General features: G+C 44.5%; 1 protein-coding gene across 2 annotated transcripts in view; it reads left to right on the top strand.

Annotated features, from left to right (window-relative positions):
• Positions 1 to 22,992, top strand: part of LOC133486259 (cryptochrome-1-like) — a 51,906-nt gene that overhangs the window by 7,703 nt on the left and 21,211 nt on the right. Inside the window, exons 3-9 of one of the 2 annotated variants that reach the window (XM_061791139.1) lie at positions 7,822 to 7,930; positions 8,026 to 8,168; positions 9,079 to 9,263; positions 11,689 to 11,777; positions 13,958 to 14,098; positions 18,335 to 18,646; positions 21,096 to 21,247. In XM_061791139.1, coding sequence (XP_061647123.1) covers positions 7,822 to 7,930; positions 8,026 to 8,168; positions 9,079 to 9,263; positions 11,689 to 11,777; positions 13,958 to 14,098; positions 18,335 to 18,646; positions 21,096 to 21,247 — 1,131 coding nt within the window. The remainder of the gene's footprint in view (positions 1 to 7,821; positions 7,931 to 8,025; positions 8,169 to 9,078; positions 9,264 to 11,688; positions 11,778 to 13,957; positions 14,099 to 18,334; positions 18,647 to 21,095; positions 21,248 to 22,992) is intronic. The other variant, XM_061791145.1, reaches the window with a different exon arrangement.

The raw sequence follows: 22,992 nt of genomic DNA, 5'->3' as shown, positions 1-22,992 counted from the left end.
TAAAATTTGGGGGATTAAGTTATACTCAAACATTACGTGATGGAGACAGTTTGAGCTTTGAATTAATTGGCCAAATTTTAAGTTGTCGATTTTAAATTTTGTGAATGGGCTGGAAATTCCTCATTAATAGAAGAAGCAGATGTAGGTTAGTGGGCCAGACAGCTAAGTGCAACTTGTGAGTGGTTACGTGATCGTGACCCACTTGTGGTGAGGCTTGGAGAGTGTTGACATACATGCTCACTGCAGTCAAACTTGATGGCTGAGGGAAGTGCGCTTGCTCAACACACCGCCATCACTCTATCTGCTAAAACATGCGACGGCGTAAATAAAACATCGTGTTTATCTCTGTAGTGAACCCTAGAAGCCTGCACATTATCTGCATACTGAGAATATTTGTGAAAGCGAGTGCTGTTTGACATAATTTTTTGGTAATAATTTCCTATAATACTGCATAGAAACTGCTGAAAGCACATCATGTCCTGCAGGTTTAAGTGACAGAATGATATATTTAGTGGTTATTTGATTTGCTAAGGACAAATAATTATTTGTCCCCTTATTTGAAGTTGTAACTATGATTGGAAAGGGTGTTTCATCTGAATTCCAGTTGGATAGGAATATGCAGTCTCAAGTTACATTATTAACATTTTATTACACTCAAAACATACTGTAATTGTTAAAAATAAAAGGTGTTTTGTTTGTAACTTACACACTTTTGTAGAATTCCTTTTTCACAGGAAGTTGAAACTTTTGTAAGTTTACACGCCATAGCCGAAACTCTCAGTGGACAGGTACAGCGTTTCCTATGATGATCAGAGGCTGCATTGTGTGACCCTTAATACTGTACTTAAAGGGGACTAAACCCAAAGTTTTTTTATTAGTTTTTTTAAGAAGACTCCGTTGTACCGTATGTGCCAGCACAAGTCAAAACACAGTATGCTGGTTAATATTTCATTGCTTCCGCTATATGCGGAAAGTCAAGGGACCAAATCTGGGAAACAAGTTAGTAGACTTCCTGTGTATGCTCCTATAACTAGCATAACTACGGGTTGATGACATGATAGTTTGAACAAAATTGGAGCAAGTTAGGTTCAAACCATCAGCATTGTTCAATACCTGTGTGTTGGCCTGTCATGCTAACAATTTTTTTAAGATGATCTATTTTACCAAAAACTATCCCGATAAATGTTTTTTTTTTTTTTTTTTTTTTTTTTTTAAACTCTGTTATGTATCCCCCTGGGTCTGAAAGAAGGAATAAAGAGCTAACCTGGTTTTAGCCTTCTATTCCGATTATAATCTGTTTAGAAGCTCAAACCAAATGAAAATGCTCCATTATAAAAACCTCATAACAAAAAACTCAAACAGGCCAAATCAGAATGGAATTTCTTTCGGTTTCACTGGGGTGAAAAAGTCCTTTTTCCAAACTGTTCAGAAGTAAATTTTTGCCATTGGAGCCAGGAATAGATCTGTCTGCACATGCTTCGTCTCGATGTAAATGCAAGGTTACGTCATCGTTAATGCACGGCATAAAAATGGCGGCTCTTGACATACCTCGTATGCGACGGAGATCTTGTTTTTAACTACTTATGTTTTTTTTAATCAAGTTTTGTTAAATAAACATACAAAAACAATCCCAACTACTGTGCTGTGCACGGTTGTTCCGATTAAATGTAATGGTCAATACTATATCAGGATATACTGTATATCGTTATCGGGGTATAAAATTACCTATATCAGGATATAAAATTTTGGATGAATAGTTGCATAGGTTTAATATGAAACTTTATTCTCTTATATTGCCAGAGTTTTATCCCTCTGGAAGTTGGAACTCTTTAAGATTGGAAGTGTTAAAAAGAAGGCTGTTTGATGGAGGCATCATTTGTCTTAATTAGATTACCTTTCTACCACTAATTGGGACATGCCACCTAATGGGAACTATAGCTACTCTATCCATCTATCCATCCATTTTCTTCCGCTTATCCGAGGTCGGGTCGTGGGGGCACTAGCTTTAGGAGGGAAGCCCAGACTACGCTCTCCCCAGCCACTTCGTCCAGCTCCTCCGGAGGGACCCTGAGGCGTTCCCAGGACATCCGGGAAACATAGTCTCTCCAGCATGTCCTGGGTTGTCCCCGGGATCTCCTCTGGGTGGGACATGCCTGGAACACCTCACCAGGGAGGTGTCCAGGAGGCACCATAATCAGATGCCCGATCTACCTCATCTGGCTCCTCTCGGATGAGCCTCTCCCGGATGACGACGCTTCTCACCCTATCTCTAAGGGAGAACCTGGACACCCTATGGAGGAAACTCATTTCGGCCGCTTGTATCCTGGATCTTGTTCTTTCGGTCACGACCCACAGCTCGTGACCATAGGTGAGGGTAGGACCGTAGATCGACCGGTAAATTGAGAGCTTCGCTTTTCGCCTTCTTCACTACAACTGACCGATAAAGAGCCTGCATCTCTGATCTCCTGATCTCCTGTTCCATTCTTCCCTCACTTGTGAACAAGACCCCAATATACTAGAACTCCTCCACTTGGGGCAGGATCTCATCCCCGACCTGGAGAGGGCATGCCACCCTTTTCCGACTGAGTACCATGGTCTCTGATTTGGAAGTGTAGATTTTCATCCCAACCGCTTCACACTCTGCTGCGAACCGCTCCAGTGAGAGTTGGAGATCATGGGTTGAGGAAGCCAACAGAACCACATCTGCAAAAAGCACAGGTGCAATACTGAGGCCACCAAACCTGACCACCTCTACGCCTCAGTTGCGCCTAGAAATTCTGTCCATAAACATTATTAACAGAATCGGTGACAAAGGCCAGCCTTGGCGGAGTCCCTTGCCGGAAATGAATCAGACTAACTGCCGGCAATGTGGACCATACTCTGACACTGGTCATACAGGGACCGAACAGCCCCTATCAGGGGGTTTGATACCCCATACTCCCGGAGTAGCCCCCACAGGACGTCCCGAGGGACACGGTCGGACGCCTTCTCCAAGTCCACAAAACACATTTAGACTGGTTGGGCGGACTCCCATGCACCCTTGAGGACCTTACCGAGGGTGTACAGCTGGTCCACTGTTCCACGGGCAGGACGAAAACCACAGTGCTCCTCTTGAATCTGAGATTTGACTTCCCGACGGACACTCCTCTCCAGCACCCCTGAATAGACCTTACCAGGGAGGCTGAGGAGTGTGATCCCCCTGTAGTTCGGGGTTTGCCGCCACGACAGGCACCGACCACCTTACGGCCAGAGCTCCATTCGGCCGACTCAACAATGGAGGCGTGGAACATCGTCCACTCGAACTCCATGTCCCCCGCCTCCCCCGGGACGTGGGTGAAGTTCTGCCGGAGGTGGGAGTTGAAACTCCTTCTCACCGCCAGACATTCCTAGCAGACCCTCACAATACGTTTGGGCCTGCCAGGTCGGACCGCCATCTTCCCCCACCATCAGAGCCAACAAACCACCAGGTAATGGTGCACAGACATACATACGCACATATGGACCCCCTTATGATTGAGCCTGGTGTTCGTTATGGACACTGATGAACACGTTATGGACAATGATGAACACAGATGTCCAATAATGGAACGCTCGGGTTCTGATTGAGGGGGCCGTTCCTCCTAATCACGTCTTTCCAGGTCTCACTGTTATTGCCCATGTGAACATTTAAGTCCCACAGCAAAACAATGGAGTCCCTAGCGGGAGTGCTCACAGCACCCCCTCCAAGGACTCCAAAAAGGGTGGGTACTCTGGACTGCTGTTTGGTGCATAGGCACAAACAACAGTCAGGACCCATCCCCCCACCAGAAGGCGGACAGAGGCTACCCTCTCGTCCACTGGGGTGAACCCTCATGTACAGGCGCAGAGCCGGGGAGCAATAAGCATACCCACCCCTGCTCGGCGTCTCTCACCGTGGGCAACTCCAGAGTGGAAGAGAGTCCAACCCCTCGTGAGAGGACTGGTACCAGAGCCCCAGCTGTGTGTGGAGGAGAGCCCGACTATGTCTAGTCGGAACTTCTCAACCTCACACACCAGCATGGGCTCCTTCCCTGCCAGAGAAGGGACAATGGCGACCGTGGCAGAACAAATGGACCTAGATGACCAGATGATACGTTTAATTATGCTGCAAAATCGATCGAGAAGGCGGCGACATAGATGTTATGAAGAACCAAGGGGCACGCCGGTACGTCATCACAGCATGTGACTAAAACGGTGCTGCGTGGGGCAATTCAATACAAAAATACTAGATTGGGGGTATTGCATCATTGGGATAGAAAATGTTTGTCTTATCACAATGGCACTTGTCACAAAGCGACAAAATGATCTTGAGACACAAAGATATTGCTTATTGGAAGAGCAATAGCTAGGGCTGCAGAATTATGGCCAAACTAATAATCACAATTATTTTGATCAATATTGTAATCACGATTATTTCTCATGTAAGGGAAAAATCTTTATTTTTTTTATTTTATTACTTTTTAACAAACAGTATGTAACAGTTTTCAGTTCAAAAGGAATCTTTAAATAGGAATACAGTGCAGTGAAAAAGTATTGTCCCCCTTCGGAAATTATTTTTGCGTTGCTTCCCTATTTTAAGATCATCAAAGATGTAAATATCAGACAAATATAACCCAAGTGAACTTAAAATGCTGTTTTTAAATGGTGATTTCATTTAGTAAGGAAAAAAAAAACTATTCAAAGTTAACTCACAGCACCGTATGTGCTGTGTGATCGACTCGGGACCAGTCCAGTGTGTTGTTTGCCTAATGCCTATCACCCAAACTCAGCTGGGATAGGCTCCTGATGAACCTCAACTTGATAAGCGGTATAGGAGTTGGATGGATGGATGGGTGGTTGGGTAATTTGACTTTGCACCAGTAGCTGAACAGCAGAAACCTGCAATATCTTAAAGCGTCAAAGACCATGAACAGGTCTGCAGAGGGTCACATTGTGCTCATCGCAGCAGACACATGAACTTGAACTGTGAGGAGAAAGATTAGCTCTGTCTTCAGGGCGTTTCTCCTCAGGGACAGGCTGATGGACATGGACAGTAGCAGCCTGCCAGACTCCTGCTTGATCCTCATCCAGATCAGACACAGTTTCGTCTGAGTTCTGGTTTGTAGGTCAAACATGCAGGTGTGACTGCACACTGAAACATTCAAGAACTGAAATGATAATCAAGGGTGTTTGAGTCATGTTTTCCAACAGCATTTTCTCACAGTTTGGAGTGATAAAACCTAAGGTGTCGTGTGGAGGAGGATGGTGATAGCAGCGTCACTAACGTACTGTATGTATTGACAAGTGGCTGTTTATTTCAAGAGGGCAAGCTTTATTTTTTTCTGAAATTAGTTTCTGCCTGCCAATCAACAGAAAATCAAAGCACATCATTTTAGTACTTAGGTATTATGGCTTGGACCAAATTAATAAAAATGCTTAAAACACTTAAAAGCAGATATGGATGTCAGAGATTGCTCTTTGTGGAAAACACACAAGTTCATAGCACAAGTGACCTTCAGGTCAAATTTTGAGTTTGCAGTGGATGTCATTGAGGCCTGACACACACACACACCTCGACACCAAGACTTACACACACCTACGTATGACAACCCATGGAGAAATATTTTCTTCAGCATGACACTTTAACATTGACAGCTTCATTGTCGTAATTATCATTATCGCTGAAGGCATACATGAAATTTGCCGTTTTGAACTCAAAATAGGCCATTTATGTGAATCGTGGTGGGGTGGGGGGGGGGGGGGGGGGGAGGAGTCACAGGAGTTGACAAGACCAGAAAATACAATTCCGCCGCTTTTGCTGCTAAGAAGTAACAGTGCTTTTACTCCGTTACAATAATGTAAATGTCCCTCGCTACTTTTGTTTATCAATTATTGCTTATTTATCAACTATTTCGTGCGCGAGACTACGACTTCGGCATTGGGCGCTGTTTCCAATTTAAGCGCTAGTGACGTTTAAGTCTAGTTCACCAATCAAACAACACAAGAAAGTCACATGACCTCAGACGTCATTTTCTATTGGGCTTCCCGGGCATAAGTAATAAAAGATAAGCCAGCCCTGCTGATTGTCCTGCCTACGTGGCGACCATTTTGGGAAGGTCTTCTTTCCCGTGAAGGGAACGGCGCTACTCTTCTTTACATTAGATGAACAAAAGTGTGTCCAAACCTTTGACTTGTAGTGTAAATATAGATTAACTCCATGGGTACACAGTTTGTACCTCCTTCATGGATATTTATATAACTTGAGAAAACACGGTGAAGTTAATTGCAAATGTTTTTGTTTATTTATTTTGTTTTATTGTTTGTGCTATTTAGTCAGTACTTGAGTAATTATTTCACTGTGTACTTTTTACTCTTAAGTAATTTTTTGGAGGACTAATTTTTACTTTTACTTGAGTCACATTATTGTCAAGTAACAGTACTCTTACTTGAGTACAATATTTGGCTACTCTACCCACATCTGGAGCGGACATCCTCTATTGCTACTCTTACGTTTAAGCAACATTTTTGCTCATCTTATCAGCCAGTGTCATATTTGTTGCACTGGTCTTTTGTATTTTCGCAATGAGGTGCTGTGGGTCCTGGCCCTGGTTGTGGTCCCAGTGGAACCGCGAAGCACACGTAACCTCGGCCACAAGAGCTAATCCGCTAGTACATCTTGTATTAATGAGGAAACGCGCCAACAACTATCTAATTAGTGTACAGATGTTAATGTTAAATGTATTAAGCGACAGAGCGATGTTAGGGATTGTGTCACAACACAGAATTAACTAACTTCAAATTCAGAAATGGGCAATAAAACCAGAAAAATTTTTACTTAATATTTTCTCAGAGGATGCATTTGGGATTAGCCTTTGAAGTTGTTAATATTGAATAATAAAATGAAACAGACAATGATTTTAGTCAAATCTTTTCCAGAGAGTGCTTAAAGAGGAGAATGCTATTCATGTGGCATAGGTGGAGATGGGCCTGGCTCAAGTTGGAGGCCTGAACAAAAAAAAGCAAAGAAATTAGGCAAATGTAATTTTAATCATAAATTTGTACATCAACATGTACTTGAGCAGTGTAAATTAAAAAAAAATCTGCGTAAAGATTTTTTTTAATTTTGCCTTATTGTACTCTTCAGAGTCTTCCATATTGCTTAATTTATGTTAAAATAAATTTAAAAAAGAAATCTCTCCAGGCTCCCCGACAATGTTTTTTTTTATTTTTTGGTCACCTTTTTCATGCATTTGGTGTTTGCATGTCTGTGAAGGACAAAGACTGATTGGGTGAAATGAATCATGTAGAATGGCACTCAGTTGAGTGTAGTCTTCCACCAAGGTGGTAAAATAGGCCATGTTTGCAGCTGTCGCCTGTACATAATTATTCATTCACAATTTCAAACGGTAAAAAAAAAAAACTTGTTGGATTTGTATAATGAATTGGTATTTTGAATGAGTACCAATGTTAAAGAGTTTGACAAAATGTGATTAATTAAATAAATTGTTATTAGTTATTCCAGAGCACATGTGCCAGCTCACCACAAGGGTTCATAGAAATTGGTTGTGTAGGTGTTGAATCATGCTAACTAACAAAGTAAGCAACCAACAGGGGAACTCAAGTCTAGCAAAGTGGTGGAGGCAGATGTCTGCTGCAATGGTTCTATGCTGGTTTTGGTTCTGTCAAAGTTATTGTATTTTTTTTGTCCTGTTGGAAGGGACTTTGTTCTTCACCACTTTGGGCAAGTGCTTGTTTGTATGTTAGCTCTGAAATCAACTTGAAATCAACTTGGACAATCAACTTATTTTTTTTCTTGTCGGTCAGGTTTCTTCTCCAGTGTCTGGAGGATTTGGATTCCAACCTTCGGAAGCTTAACTCCCGCCTTTTCGTCATAAGGGGCCAACCAGCCAATGTATTCCCACGGCTCTTTAAGGTCAGCTTCTCCTAAAACTGTCCCACCTGGAGGCTTTGTGAGACTTTTATTTCGGACACCTGTAACCGTTGATGTGTTTGGTGTGTCTGTGTTAGGAGTGGAAGATCACTCGGTTGACCTTTGAGTATGACTCTGAGCCTTTTGGAAAGGAGAGAGATGCCGCCATCAAGAAACTGGCCATGGAGGCAGGAGTAGAGGTCATTGTCAAGATCTCACACACTCTCTATGACCTGGACAAGTACGTTGAAAACCTGACACTAAACCATTGTTCTAAACTTTGCATTAGCATTATGAACTTCTGGACATTAATCAGCCTTTGAAATTGGGAACAGTGGCCTCTGCTGTTATGAGAGGTACATCTCAACAGTAAAATAGGGGTCTGCTTCAAAGAACACATACATTGACCTTTTTCAAACCTTCTCACCACATAAAGTTGCTAAACTATTCAGGAAAGTCAGTTTATAATTACCTGATATGGATAAAAGGACTGTCAAATAATTTGATTCTCATAATAACGTGTATCTCTCTCTCCCTCTCTCTCTCTCTCTCTCTCTCTCTCTCTCTCTCTCTTTGTGTTCCTCTCTCTTTGTTACTCGTTATTCCTCTCTGTCTCCCTTTTTCAGTCGCTCTCTTACTCTCTCTGTCTTCTTTTCTACTCTCTAACCCAACTGGTTGAGGCAGACGTCTGCCCCACACCAAGTCTTTGGTCTGCTTGAGCTTTCTTAAGAGAGTTTTTCCTTGCCTCGGTCGCTTTATACCTTCTTATGTGGCATTGAGTTGGTCTTTTATTGAGTGAGGAGTGTGGTCTCAGCTCCATGTGTGAAATGCCCTGAGACGACTTCTGTTATGATTTAGCTCTACATAAATTAAATTTAATCGAATTGAATGAATATTTAGATGAAAAACATTCAGCCTTTAAAAATAAAGGAGAAAGTCGTAGCGTAAAGGTGATTCTCGTTTATCGTTATTTAACCACTGTTATTGGAAAAGGTAAAAACAACACAACAGTGACAATGTATATGGTGATGCTGGAGTAACCTTTGGAATAAGTGTCACACAAAAAAATCTGTTTATAGTCAGGAGCATCTTGTCAGGCCACATAGAACTAGACTGAATGATGGTTTCTACCTATTCTCTTATCCAACCAGGATTATAGAACTGAACGGTGGCCAACCCCCTCTTACCTACAAGCGCTTCCAGACACTGATTAGTCGCCTGGATCCTCCTGAGATGCCTGTGGAGACCCTCTCGGAGAGCCTGATGGCCAAATGCATAACCCCTGTCTTGGAGGACCACGGAGACAAGTATGGGGTCCCGTCCCTGGAGGAGCTTGGTGAGACACACAACTAAATAATGCTGTTGTCACTTGTTTCTGCTATATCGTTTTCTTATATTATTAACTCATTCACTGCCAGGCCTCCATGTTAAGAAGAAGAAGAATCACCTTTTATTGTCATGAACATGCATGCATGCATGCACACGAAATTTGTTCTCTGCATTTAACCCATCACGGTGAACACATACACATGTTAGTGGAACACACTGGAGCAGGGGGCAGCTGAAGCGCCCGGGGAGCATTTCGGGGTATCAGTGTCTTGCTCAAGGAAACCACAGCTGTGAGTCCGGGGGATGGTCAAGTCGGGGTCTTGAACCTAGGTACCCCACAGTGGTAGGCGATGATCTTAACCATTGGGCCACGGCTGCCTGCCTTAACATCCATCCATCCATTCATTTTCTGTCCCACTTAATCCTCAGGAGGCTCGCGGGCGTGCTGGAGCCTATCCCAGCGATCTTCGGGCGAGAGGCGGGGTACACCCTGAACAATATGCAGTAAAGATTATACCAAATGTTCTCATTACGTTACTCTTAAAGGCCACTGGATCTAACTTTGACCCTGATCAAAAATGTAAATAATATATATATAATGATTTAGGCGGCACGTTGGACAACTGGTGAGAGCGTCTGCCTCACAGTTCTGAGGAGTAGGGTTCAATCCCCGGCCCCGCCTGTGTGGAGTTTGCATGTTCTCTCCGTGCCTGTGTGGGTTTTCTCCGGGCACTCCGGTTTCCTCCCACATCCCAAAAACATGCATGGTAGGTTGATTGACAACTCTAAATTGCCCGTAGGTGTGGATGTGAGTGCGAATGGTTGTTTGTTTGTATGTGCCCTGCGATTGGCTGGCAACCCGTTCAGGGAGTACGCCGCCTCCTGCCCGATGATAGCTGGCATAGGCTCCAGCATGCCCGCGACCCTAGTGAGGAAAATGTATGGATGAACATATAATGATTTAAGTAACATTAGCATAGTTAATTGTTGTGCATGTGAAAAAGGAGTTATACAAGTAACTGTTGTTCTTACAGAGAAATCACAAAACGCTGGCACTCAGCTGGGATAGGCTCCATCTCACCTGTGACCCTGAACAGGATTAGCAATAGAAAATGGATGGATGTTCTTTTGTGGTAGCTGAACACCGTTGTTGAATAAAGTCCATCTGTCACGCCAACTTCTGTATTTAAAGACCCTACTGGTCTAAATCTGACTATTGGATTAATTGTGTGGCAGCTCATCCTCCTCTGAGCTTCCATCCAGATGTCTGCTTTCCATTCACAGATGGTTTGGCTCCATTGAGAGCAAAGACTTGCCTGCAGCCGTCTGCTGCCAGCACCTGGGCCACTCTTTGACTCTTCATATAAGAGGCCAGAACAATAGATTTAAGGTTTCTAATGCCTCACGACCAGAGGTCAGGCAGGTTTGTCCCCTAAATTAGCCTTGAACATAGTCACACCGTTAGCCTCTGTCAGACCACATTTACACTTAAGCAGCCATCTGCTGCTCCCACCTGGAGGAGGTACAAACTGTGTACCCATGGAGTTAATCTATATTTACACTACAAGTCAAAGGTTTGGACACACTTTCTCATGCCATTGAAGGAGAATCCATGTCCAAACCTTTATGTGGTATTGTCGATTATCTTAAGCTCACGTTGACGGGATATACCCCATCTGTGCGTTTACGCGGCTGTCGCATTGGCAGATATCCCATATCTGATTTTTATGCATGTTCGGAAGAGGTCTGTTTCCCATCTGAGGATATCCGATTCCATTCATTTTCTTCCTTTTACAATGTCATTGTGCAATCCGAATTGTACCACTTCAGAGCAAAAATTCGGACCTGTGTCACTTAGTATAAATCGTGCCAAGGGCCTGCTTCGCCATAGCAACATCATATACATGTTCTCATCAACTTGAACTGTGAGGAGAAAGATTAGCTCTGTCTTAATGTATGTATATGATGTATACATTTTTCTGCTTCCTATTTATATTTTTTATAGTCACTGTCTGATGACAGTTGTAACATTTAAAAAAAAAATTGTAGCAAAGTATTTGGCAATTTCACCACAGAAGTGTACCAGTGATAGCACAGAGGAAAATGTGATGACGATCATAGAACAGAAATGAAACTTGTTACATCGTATGAAAGTGATGCATGTCTCTGACCTAAATGAGCAGTACAACATGGCTAAAGTGACATCAATAATAAAAGAACAATTTTGAACCTGGAACCCTGTTTGATTAGGTTTCCATTATTTCCAATAGGGAAAAAGTGTTTCTTGAGGTAACTAAATCTGAGGTCAGTCCAGTGTCCTGGAATGGATTGTATTTCACCTTAAAAGTTTCACTGCATTTAATTTTATACTTTTAATGTTTGCCTTTTTAGTAGGTATTAAATTACTGAATTATTTTTTGGTGCGTATTCAGGCTTTGACATTGACGGCCTGCCGACTGCCGTGTGGCCAGGAGGAGAGACGGCGGCTCTGACCAGAATAGAGCGCCATTTAGAAAGAAAAGTGAGTGTCTTTTTTGTATTTGTATTTGTGATGAGACATCCATCCATCCATTTCCTGAGCCGCTTATCCTCACAAGGGTCGCGGGCGCGCTGGAGCCCATCCCAGCCACCATCGGGCAAGAGGCGGGGCACACCCTGAACTGGTTGCCAGCCAATCGCAGGGCACATATAAACAAACAACCATTCGCACTCACATTCACACTTATGGGCTATTTAGAGTCTTCAATTAACCTACCATGGATGTTTTTGGGATGTGGGAGGAAACCGGAGTGCCCTGAGAAAACCCACGCAGTCTGCCTTGTGATGACTTCCCCAAATATCCATGAAGACTTAAACACTGCATTCCAGAAAACTGGGAAGTGGGACGTGTCCTATTTGGAGCTTCTCAGGTCTGACCTTGATGTGCTCAAGGCAGATGTCAACAAAATCTTGGCTGACAACTGCAAATCAGATTTCTTATATCAAAATATTCACACAGAAATGTTTAATGAAGAATAGATGGTCTTAAAAGGCACTATCTATTATAACCAATAAATACAGATACAGTAGATTTGGTACGCAATCAATGTCCAGTGATGACTGTGTATGTCACATTTCCGTATTTTATTATTTTTCATACCACCTGTATACAGTATGTGTAAATATAATACTAGCTTCCTGTGATGAATGCATATTTTTGAGTTATTTGTTTCTCTCTGCGGGCAACACGGTGGACGACTACTGAGCACACCTGCCTCAGTTCTGAAGACCTGTGTTCAAATCTGTTCTTACCTGTGTGGAGTTTGCATGTTCTTTCTGTGCCTGTGTGGGTTTTCTCCAGTTTCCTCCCCATATCCTCAAAACATGCATTGTAGGCTAATTGAAGACAAAATTGTCCGTATGTGTAAATGTGAGTGCGAATGGTTGTTCGTGGCTGGCGACCAGTTCCAGGTTTTCCCCCGTGACCCTAGTGAGGATAATTGGTGTGGAAAATGAATGGATGTTTCTCTCTGCTTGTAACAATAGCAAAGTTAAACAGATGCAAACCAAACAATATCATCATAACAATGTGCTGACACTTTACATACATTTTGACCTGCTAAAACCATCAAAAAGTAAAAATGAAAAATGAATGGCGATACGAGTTTTTTTGTTTGGACAGTAAGGTTTTATATTCTTACACCATTGTTAAGTGAAGTAAGATTGTTGCACCTCTGTGAAATAAGTAAATGTCATTTTGTCCCGGTGTTCCATTGTACTTCCTCAAACCAGAGGTCCTAAATTTGGTAATACCCTTTTTCTGGAATGCCACGTAAGGCCATGTCCACAAACACGGGTATTTTTAAAATTAATAAAGAATTTTTTTTTGAATAAAACATTTTCAGTGCATGTTTGTCCATAACCAAATTTAAAGGATCTAAAAAAATAACTTGGGAAAACTCTAGCAAGGTTGCTTTTTTTTTTAATATAAATTTTGTTCTTCTTTGTACGTGTTCTGTGGTGTCCTCAAGGTTTCTTACGTGTACTTTTTTTTTAATATGTTAACTCACATTTTAGCTAATTCAATTGAATAACATTTAATAAATTTACATTGTTGTTAATGCACCTTGCCCTTAAATAATTTTATTCAGGCTTGACTAAAATGGCCTTGGACTATTCTGTTATAGCGCCACCTGTTGCTTTAATATGCTCTTGCGTCTTGATGTGGAGAATTTTTTTCAAAACCCTGATTAGGAAATTGGCGGCACGGTGGCCGACTGGTTAGAGCGTCAGCCTCACAGTTCTGAGGTGCGGGGTTCAATCCCCGTCCCCGCCTGTGTGGAGTTTGCATGTTCTCCCCGTGCCTGCGTGGGTTTTCTCCGGGCACTCCGGTTTCCTCCCACATCCCAAAAACATGCATTAATTGGAGACTCTAAATTGCCCGTAGGCATGACTGTGAGTGCGAATGGTTGTTAGTTTCTATGTGCCCTGCGATTGGCTGGCAACCAGTTCAGGGTGTACCCCGCCTCCTGCCCGATGACAGCTGGGATAGGCTCCAGCACGCCCGCGACCCGAGTGAGGAGAAGCAGCTCAGAAAATGGATGGATGATTAGGAAATTGTTTTTTTAAAAATACACGTGCACGTGTGGACATAGCCTTACAGTTGGTTGCTGTGGGATGCTCTGCACCTCCCCTCCCCTGGTATCCTTGTGCACCTTCCAGGCATGGGTGGCAAACTTTGAGCGTCCGAGGATGAATGCCAACTCGCTGCTGGCCAGCCCTACAGGCCTCAGCCCGTACCTGCGCTTCGGCTGCCTCTCCTGCCGTCTTTTCTACTTCAAGCTCACCGACCTGTACCACAAGGTGGGAAATTGTCACAGAAATCAGGATTGGTTTTCTATAGCGCAACAAAAATGCTATGGTGTCAAACTCATTTTTGGCACGTCCCACATTGTAGTAATGGCTTCCCGCCGTTATAGCTGTGCAACCATGTACTTTAAATCAGGGGTCTCAAACTCATTTTTGTTGCGGGCCACATTGTAGTTTCCCTCAGAGGTCTGTTATGACTGTGGAACCATAAAAAAATAAACTCTTTTTCTTTTTTTTTTTGTCCTGTTTGGACAGCCAAATCACCTCAGAAACAGAAACCAAGGGTAATGGGTTTTTCAATTATTGTTCATATTTGGTTACACAAAAATGCTTGCAATATCTCAATGGTATTTACGAAATATGACAATTTGAAATCTTGGTACAAGAATCGTGGAAGTTGATATGCCTTCACGGGCCACATAAAATCATGTGGCGGGCCGGATGTGGCCCCCGGGCCTTGAGTTTGACACCTATGCTTTAAATGTATAATTGCCTCATATTATCACAAATATACAACACATTGATAGATAACTTATTTTTAAATCAGAAGCTGATGAAAACTGTTGAAGTATTATTCATTTCATTTTATAAAGGCAACTGGTAATTTTTATTTTTTTTTGCAGTTTTGGTATTTTAGCAAGAAACATGAAGTCGATGCACATGATTTGCTTTTGCGGGCCACATTAAATTATGTGGTGAGCCGGATCTGGCCCCTGGGCCTTGAGTTTGACACTTTTTCTATGATAGTAGTGAAAGAAAAATTAAAAAAATTATATTGTAAAAGGCGTCACACATGGGCCGAGGAAGAATAAAATCATGGTGCAAATCAAGGAATTTAGTATTTTTGGTTCAATTCAGTGTCCTGCCGTCGTCCATGAACCAGCAAGTTGTCTGCTTCATAACAACCAAATGGGCAGGCTTTATCGTTCCATCCATCCATTGTCTTCCACTTATCTGAGGTCGGGTCTCGGAGGCAGCAGCTTCAGCAGGGAAGCCCAGACTTCCCTCTCCCCAGCCACTTCCTCTAGCTCTTCAGAGGGGATCCCAAGGCGTTCCCAGGCAAGCCGAGAGACGTAGACTCTCCGGAGTATCCTGGGTCGTCCCCGAGGTCTCCTCCCGGTGGGACGTGCCCGGAACACCTTACCAGGGAGCCGTCCAGGAGGCATCCTAAACAGATGCCCGAGCCACCTCATCTTGCTCCTCTCAATGCAGAGGAGCAGCGGCTCTAGTCTGAGCCCCTCCTGGATGACCGATCTTCTCTCCCTATCTCTAAGGGAGAGCCCGGACACCCTGTGGAGGAAACTCATTTCGGCCGCTTGTATCCAGGATCTGGTTCTTTCGGTCCCCAGCTCGTGACCATAGGTGAGGGTAGGAACGTAGATCGACCGGTAAATTGAGAGTTTCGCCTTTCAGCTTAGCTCATTCTTCACCAAAAACAGACCGATACAAAGTCCGAATCACTGCAGACACTGCACGTATTGTGTCGATCTCCAAGATGTTTGAACTCCTCCACTTGGGGAAGGATCTCATCCAAGACCTAGAGAGGGCACTCCACCCTTTTCCGACTAAGGACCATGGTCTCAGATTTAGAGGTGCTGATTCTCATCCCAGCCGCTTCACACTCGGCTGCGAACCGCTCCAGTGAGAGTTGGAGATCACGGCCTGATGAAGCCAACAGAACCACATCATCTGCAAAAAGCAGAGATGCAATACTGAGGCCATCAAACCGGACCCTCACAACGCCTCGGCTGAGCCTTGAAATTCTGTCCATAATAGTAATGGGCAGCCTTGGCGGAGTCCAACACTCACTGGAAACGAGTCCGACTTACTGCCGGCAATGCGTACCAAACTCTGACACCGGTCGTGCAAGGACCGAACATCCCGTATCAGATGGTTTAGTACCCCATACTCCCGAAGCACCCCCCATATTACTCCATGAGGGACACGTTGGGCGAACTCCCATGCACCCTCAAGGACCCTGCCGAGGGTGAACAGCTGGTCCACTGTTCCACAGCCAGGACGAAAACGACACTGCTCCTCTGAATCTGAGATTCGACTTCCCGACGGACCCTCCTCTCCAGCACCCCTGAATATACCTTACCAAGGAGGCTGTGGAGTGTGATCCCCCTGTAGTTGGAACACACCCTCTGGTCCCCCTTCTTAAAAAGGGGGACTACCACCCCAGTCTACTAATCCAGAGGCACTGTCCCCGATGTCCACGTGATGTTGCAGAGGCGTGTCAACCAGGACAGCCCTACAACATCCAGAGCCTTGAGGAACTGCGGGCGAATCTCATCCACCCCCAGGGCCTTGCCACCAAGGAGCTTTTTAACCACCTCGGTGACCTCAACCTCAGAGATAGGAGAGCCCGCCTCAGATACCCCAGACTCTGCTTCCTCATGGGAAGGTGTGTCGGTGGAATTGAGGAGGTCTTTGAAGTATTCTCCCCACCGACTCACAACATCCCGAGTCGAGGTCAGCAGTGCCCCATCCCCACTATACACAGTGTTGATGGTGCACTGCTTCCGCCTCCTGAGACGCCGGATGGTGGACCAGAATTTCCTCGTCCGGAAGTCGTTCTCCATGGCCTCACCGAACTCCTCCCACGCCCGGGTTTTTGCCTCAGCGACCACCAAAGCTGCATTCCGCTTGGCCAGCCGGTACCCATCAGCTGCCTCAGGAGTCCCACAGGCCAAAAGCCCTGATAGGACTCCTTCCTCAGCTTGACGGCGTCCCTCACCGTTCGTTGGTGTCCAGCAACAAGTTCGGGGATTGCCGCCACGACAGGCACCGACTACCTTACGGCCACAGCTCCGGTCGGCCGCCTTGGCAATAGAGGCGCGGAGCATGGTCCACTCGGAGTCAATGTCCCTCACCTCCCCCAGGACATGGGTGAAGTTCTGCCGGAGGTGGGAGTTGAAACTCCTTCTGACAGGGGATTCTGCCAGACGCTCCCAGCAGACCCTCACAATAGGTTTGGGCCTTCCACGTCGGACCGGCATCTTCTCCCACCATCGGAGCCAACACACCACCAGGTGGTGATCGGTTGACAGCTCTGCCCCTCTCTTCACCCAAGTGCGGCCGCAAGTCCGAAGACACGACCACAAAGTTGATAATCGAACGGCGACCGAAGGTGTCCTGGTGCCAAGTACACTTGTGGACACCCTTATGCTTGAACATGGTGTTCGTTATGGACAATCCGTGGTGAGCACAGAAGTCCAATAAGAGAACACCACTCGGGTTCTGATCGGGGGAGGCCGTTCCTCCCAATCACACCCTTCCAGGTCTCACTGTCATTGCCCATGTGAGCATTGAAGTCCCCCAGCAGAACGATGTAGTCCCCAGCGGGAGCGCTCTCCAACACCCCCTCCAAAAAGTGTGGGTACCCTGAACTGAACTTCAAGGTACCCTGAACTTTGGTGCATAGGCACAAATAACAGTCAGGACCCGTCCCCCCACCAGAAGGCGCAGGGAGGCTACCCTCTCGCCCACCGGGGTCAACCCCAACGTACAGGTGCCGAGCCGGGGGGCAATAAGTATACCCACACCTGCTCGGCGCCTCTCACCGTGGGCAACTCCAGAATGGAAGAGAGTCCAACCCCTCTCGAGAGGACTGGTACCAGAGCCCAAGCTGTGTGTGGAGGCGAGTCCGACTATATCTAGGCGGAACTTATCGACCTCACACACCACCTCGGGCTCCTTCCCTGCCAGAGAGGTGACATTCCACGTCCCTAGAGCTAGCTTCTGTAGCCGGGGATCGGCCATCGCCCAGCTCACACTGCACCCGACCTCTATGGACCCTCCCACAGGTGGTGAGCCGATGGGAAGCTTTATTGTTGTTTAATTTTAAAATTAGCAGTGGTGAACTTTTTTTGACACTTGGATGACTGTTAGGAATGTTGTGTTGACATTCAGTACACAGTTAAAGGTTTTATAATGGTGACAGTGTAGTTTTAACAAAGTTTTCAAAATGTTGGAGTGCACTTATCTTCACGATCATTGTGCCCAAAGCACTTCATAGAGGCTAACATTCATCCATTTACGCACACATTCATACTCTAATAGGTGGCTGCTGTCATCCAAGTTACTGCCAGGCCCACTGGGAGCAATTTAGGGTGCCCTGTCTTGACAGTTTGTGACCTTTTGAGTTGGGGGTGATTTATTTATTTTGTCATTTGTCTATTCTACAAATGTTTTACTTAAGTTCTACTTTCATTGTTTTGGTCTCAGGTGAAAAAGAACAGTTCTCCTCCTCTTTCGCTTTACGGACAGTTACTATGGCGGGAGTTCTTCTACACCGCAGCCACCAACAACCCGCGCTTCGACAAGATGGAGGGGAATCCCATCTGTGTCCGTATCCCATGGGACAAAAACCCTGAGGCGCTCGCCAAGTGGGCCGAGGCCAAGACAGGCTTCCCTTGGATAGACGCCATCATGACTCAGCTGAGACAGGAGGGCTGGATCCATCACCTGGCTCGCCATGCTGTGGCATGCTTCCTCACCAGAGGCGACCTTTGGATCAGCTGGGAGGAAGGGATGAAGGTTAGCTACAATTGAATGTTAGCTACTAATATTAACAATTTGATCTGTAGGCTCCTTAAAAGGTGATAGCGATTTCTAAAAAAAACATACAGTTGGAACCTCAATAAAAGTGCCCCAATGTAACAGATATCGAACAATGTGTCCAAAAATAGTTTCCATTTGTCACTTAAACTGCCGTTGACCAATTAGGTCCAGAACTGGCTGCTGTTGTGTACTGGCGCTGTGGCGCAATTTAGGCAGAGACTCAGAGACACGTGTTTCCGGGTCACAGATATACAATATGACTAGATCCAATTAACAGATATGTCTTCTTTCCCAATATAGCGACCATGTTGAATGCGGCAACATTTCCAGGCCATCCACTGACTTGGCAGCTATGATGGCAGGAGTTCTATTAAAGAAGCATATCGAGCATAGTGCTCTGCACAGAGAGAGCTGAGTTAACTGGAAGACAACAAAGTGTGCTCCATTATGAGTAATTACTGGGCGTGGGCGATATACATCACCTTTGATATAATTGTGAACGTTACTTTAATGCTGTGCAATTTTACATTGAGTAATCATACGGTCGTTAAAAGAAAAAACAACTAAACGGGTGCATGGATGGCATCGGAGGAAGAGAGAAAGGAGGAAGTGCATAAAGTCCTCATTCGCTAAATCAATGGACATGATTCAGTCACGTGACTCAGTGGGAAGCAAAATAAACTCTTTTTCAAACTAGTGGGCCGAATAACATTTTCAGGAGTTTATCAGCTTAACAAGTGGGTGAATTGAAACAATGGACTTCAGTAGAACACATGTAGCCTATACTGCAGTTTGTTGTTGGCCAACAGGAAAATGACACAGGCTACTCCAGAAGTGTCAAACTTACACCCCCGCGGGCCACAACTGGCCCATCAGGGGGTCCAATCCGGCCCGTGGGGATGGAGAACGCGTTCACTGCTATTTTTTTTTAAAAAGTACTTGCTAATTTTGTCCAGTGGAGGGTGCACTCACAACACATTGATGCACTTGTTCGGGCCAAACAATGCCAAGTTTCAGGAGCACATTAATATAAAATGGTGTGCCATGTTCACACTGTGAAAATAAATACCTCCTGTAGAAATGTTTTAAGACATTGCATATTACAAAATTTCAGTCAAAAACTCTTCAAAAGAGGTTGGATTTTTGGAAAGTTTTTTGTTTTGTTTTGTTTTTTCCATGCACTGCCACTACTTAAATTGTTATGTATACATTTACAAAGGATGCATTACTGAATGGTGCACGCGCACTGATTCATAATACTGTTCAAAACATTTTTGGTGAAAAATTTGAAATTGCTCATATGATTTGCAAAAAGGGGCACGGTGGACGACTTGTTAGAGCGTCTGCCTCACAGTTCTGAGGACTGGGGTTCAATCCCCGGCCCCGCCTGTGTGGAGTTTGCATGTTCTCCCCGTGCTTGCGTGGGTTTTCTCCGGGCACTCTGATTTCCTCCCACATCCCAAAAACATGCATGGTACATTAATTGAATACTCTAAATTGCCCGTAGGTGTGAGTGAGAATGGTTGTTTGTTTGTATGTGCCCTGCGATTGGCTGGCAACCAGTTCAGGGTGTAACCCGCCTCCTGCGCGATGATAGCTGGGATAGGCTCCAGCACGCCCTCACGAGGAGTGAGTAAGGAGAAGCGGCTCAGAAAATGGATGGATGGATTTTAGCAAATCGCTGCAATATAACAGTGAACATTTTAAGGGGGTCTGAATACTTTCCGTACCCACTGTAAATACTGTATTTCACTGTCCCGTCACCAATCACCCACATCTTTCCTTTTTTGAACCCTGCACTGTATTACCAATATCAGCTGCTGAACTTATAACCGGAAATTAAAAATAAAAAAATAAAAATTCTGCGGTCATGACGTCACGTATCATAGTTTCAAAATGAGGTGTGTGCGTGTGCCTGTGAGTGTAAAGCTTGATCTTTTTTCCCTTTCAATTTTCATAACATCTAGTCACGTTGAAAGGTTTTAAAACTTTATTAAGCTATTCTAGTAGTAAGTATTCTTATGCAATGCTTTGTAGAAGATATATGAAGCACTTTACAAAATATACAAGAAATGTTGTTCTGAAACGCTGTGTCTATCAACAAATGTCTTGGGAAGTAAGAAGAGATTTACACCCTTTTTTATCGGATATCGTCAAATTATCGTTATTGTAAAATTAAAAAATATATCGATATTTTTATTTTCCCATATCGCCCACCCCTAGTAATTACATTTCATTTAAGTACCGTATGTCAGTAGCATATTGTATATAGATCCATCACCGAGTAAAGTGAATTAAGTGAGTAGAGCTTTTTTTCATTTGCAGTCAGAAAAAGCTATTCTTTATTTTCAGATGTGTCCAGCTAACTTGTCAGTATCATACGCAGTTCAGTCAAACCTGCCTCCTTTATTTTCTGGTGCTGCAGGTCTTCGAGGAGCTACTTCTCGACGCTGACTGGAGTGTGAACGCGGGAAGTTGGATGTGGCTGTCTTGCAGTTCATTTTTCCAGCAGTTTTTCCACTGCTACTGCCCTGTAGGCTTTGGCCGACGCACCGACCCCAACGGGGACTTCATCAGGTGGGTACCTTTCCTGGCATAGGCCGTTGTTATTAGTGGGAGTGTGAGAATAAAATTTTAATTCCAAATTTAGTTAGGTTATTACACGACTTCATGTGTGTGTGGGTTTTTTTTTGTTGTTTTTTTTTTTTGGTTGAGTGATTCAGGATGCCATATTCACAGAGGTTCTTTGTCAGCACTATCCTGGCTGCATGTTCTACAGGTGCATCTTAATAAATTACAACCCCAATTCCAATGAAGTTGGGATGTTTTGTTAAACATAAATATAAACATAATACAATGATTTGCAAATAATGTTCAACCTATATTTAATTGAATACACTACAAAGACAAGATATTTAGTGTTCAAACTGATAAACTTTATTGTTTTTAGCAAATAATCATTAACTTAGAATTTTACGGCTGCAACACGTTCCAAAAAGCTGGGACAGGGTCAGGTTTACCACTGTGTTACATTACCTTTTCTTTTAACAACATTCAATAAACATTTGGGAACTGAGGACACTAATTGTTGAAGCTTTGTAGGTGGAATTCCTTCCCATTCTTGCTTGATGTACAGCTTCAGCTGTTCAACAGTCTGGGGTCTCCGTTGTCATATTTTTACGCTTCATAATCCGCCACATATTTTCAGTGGGAGACAGGTCTGAACTGCAGGCAGCGAGTCTAGTACCCACGCTCTTTTACTACGATGCCACGCTGTTATAACACGTGCAGAATGTGGTTTGGCATTGTCTTGCTGAAATAAGCAGGGGCGTCCATGAAAAAGACGTTGCTTGGATGGCAGCATATGTTTCTCCAAAACCTGTATGTACCTTTCAGCATTAATGGTGTCTTCACAGATGTGTAAGTTACCCATGCCATTGGCACTAACACAGCCCCATACAATCACAGATGCTGGCTTTTGAACTTTGCGTCCATAACAGTCCGGATGGTTTGATGAGCATTCCTCAACTTTCTCAGTCTTTTTTGCCACCTGTCCCAGCTTTTTTGGAACGTGTTGCAGCCATAAAATTCTAAGTTAAAGATTATTTGCTAAAAACAATAAGGTTTATCAGTTTGAACATTAAATATATTGTCTTTGTCGTGTGCGGCACGGTGGCCGACTGGTTAGAGCGTCAGCCTCACAGTTCTGAGGTGCGGGGTTCAATCCCCGTCCCCGCCTGTGTGGAGTTTGCATGTTCTCCCCGTGCCTGCGTGGGTTTTCTCCGGGCACTCCGGTTTCCTCCCACATCCCAAAAACATGCATTAATTGGAGACTCTAAATTGCCCGTAGGCATGACTGTGAGTGCGAATGGTTGTTTGTTTCGATGTGCCCTGCGATTGGCTGGCAACCAGTTCAGGGTGTACCCCGCCTCCTGCCCGATGACAGCTGGGATAGGCTCCAGCACGCCCGCGACCCTAGTGAGGAGAAGCGGCTCAGAAAATGGATGGATGGATGGATGGGTCTTTGTCGTGTATTCCATTAAATATAGGTTAAACATGATTTGCAAATCATTGTATTCTGTTTTGTCACTGATGGTGTAGTGGTACACTCGCCTGACTTTGGTGTGGGCAGCGTGGGTTCAGTTCCCACTCAGTGACGGTGTGAATTTGAGTGCGAATGGTTGTCCGTGTCTATATGTGCCCTGTGACTGACTGCCGACCAGTTCGGGGTGTAGTCCGCCTTTCGCCCGAAGTCAGCTGGGATAGGCTCCGGCGCTCCGTGACCCTGAACAGGATAAGTGATGTTGAAAATGGATGGATGG

This window comes from Phyllopteryx taeniolatus, chromosome 1 (genome assembly GCF_024500385.1).
Source record: "Phyllopteryx taeniolatus isolate TA_2022b chromosome 1, UOR_Ptae_1.2, whole genome shotgun sequence".
Taxonomy (NCBI): Eukaryota; Metazoa; Chordata; class Actinopteri; order Syngnathiformes; family Syngnathidae; genus Phyllopteryx; species Phyllopteryx taeniolatus.
The sequence above is the reverse complement of the archived record's forward strand: the minus strand, read 5'-3'. Positions and strand labels throughout refer to the sequence as shown.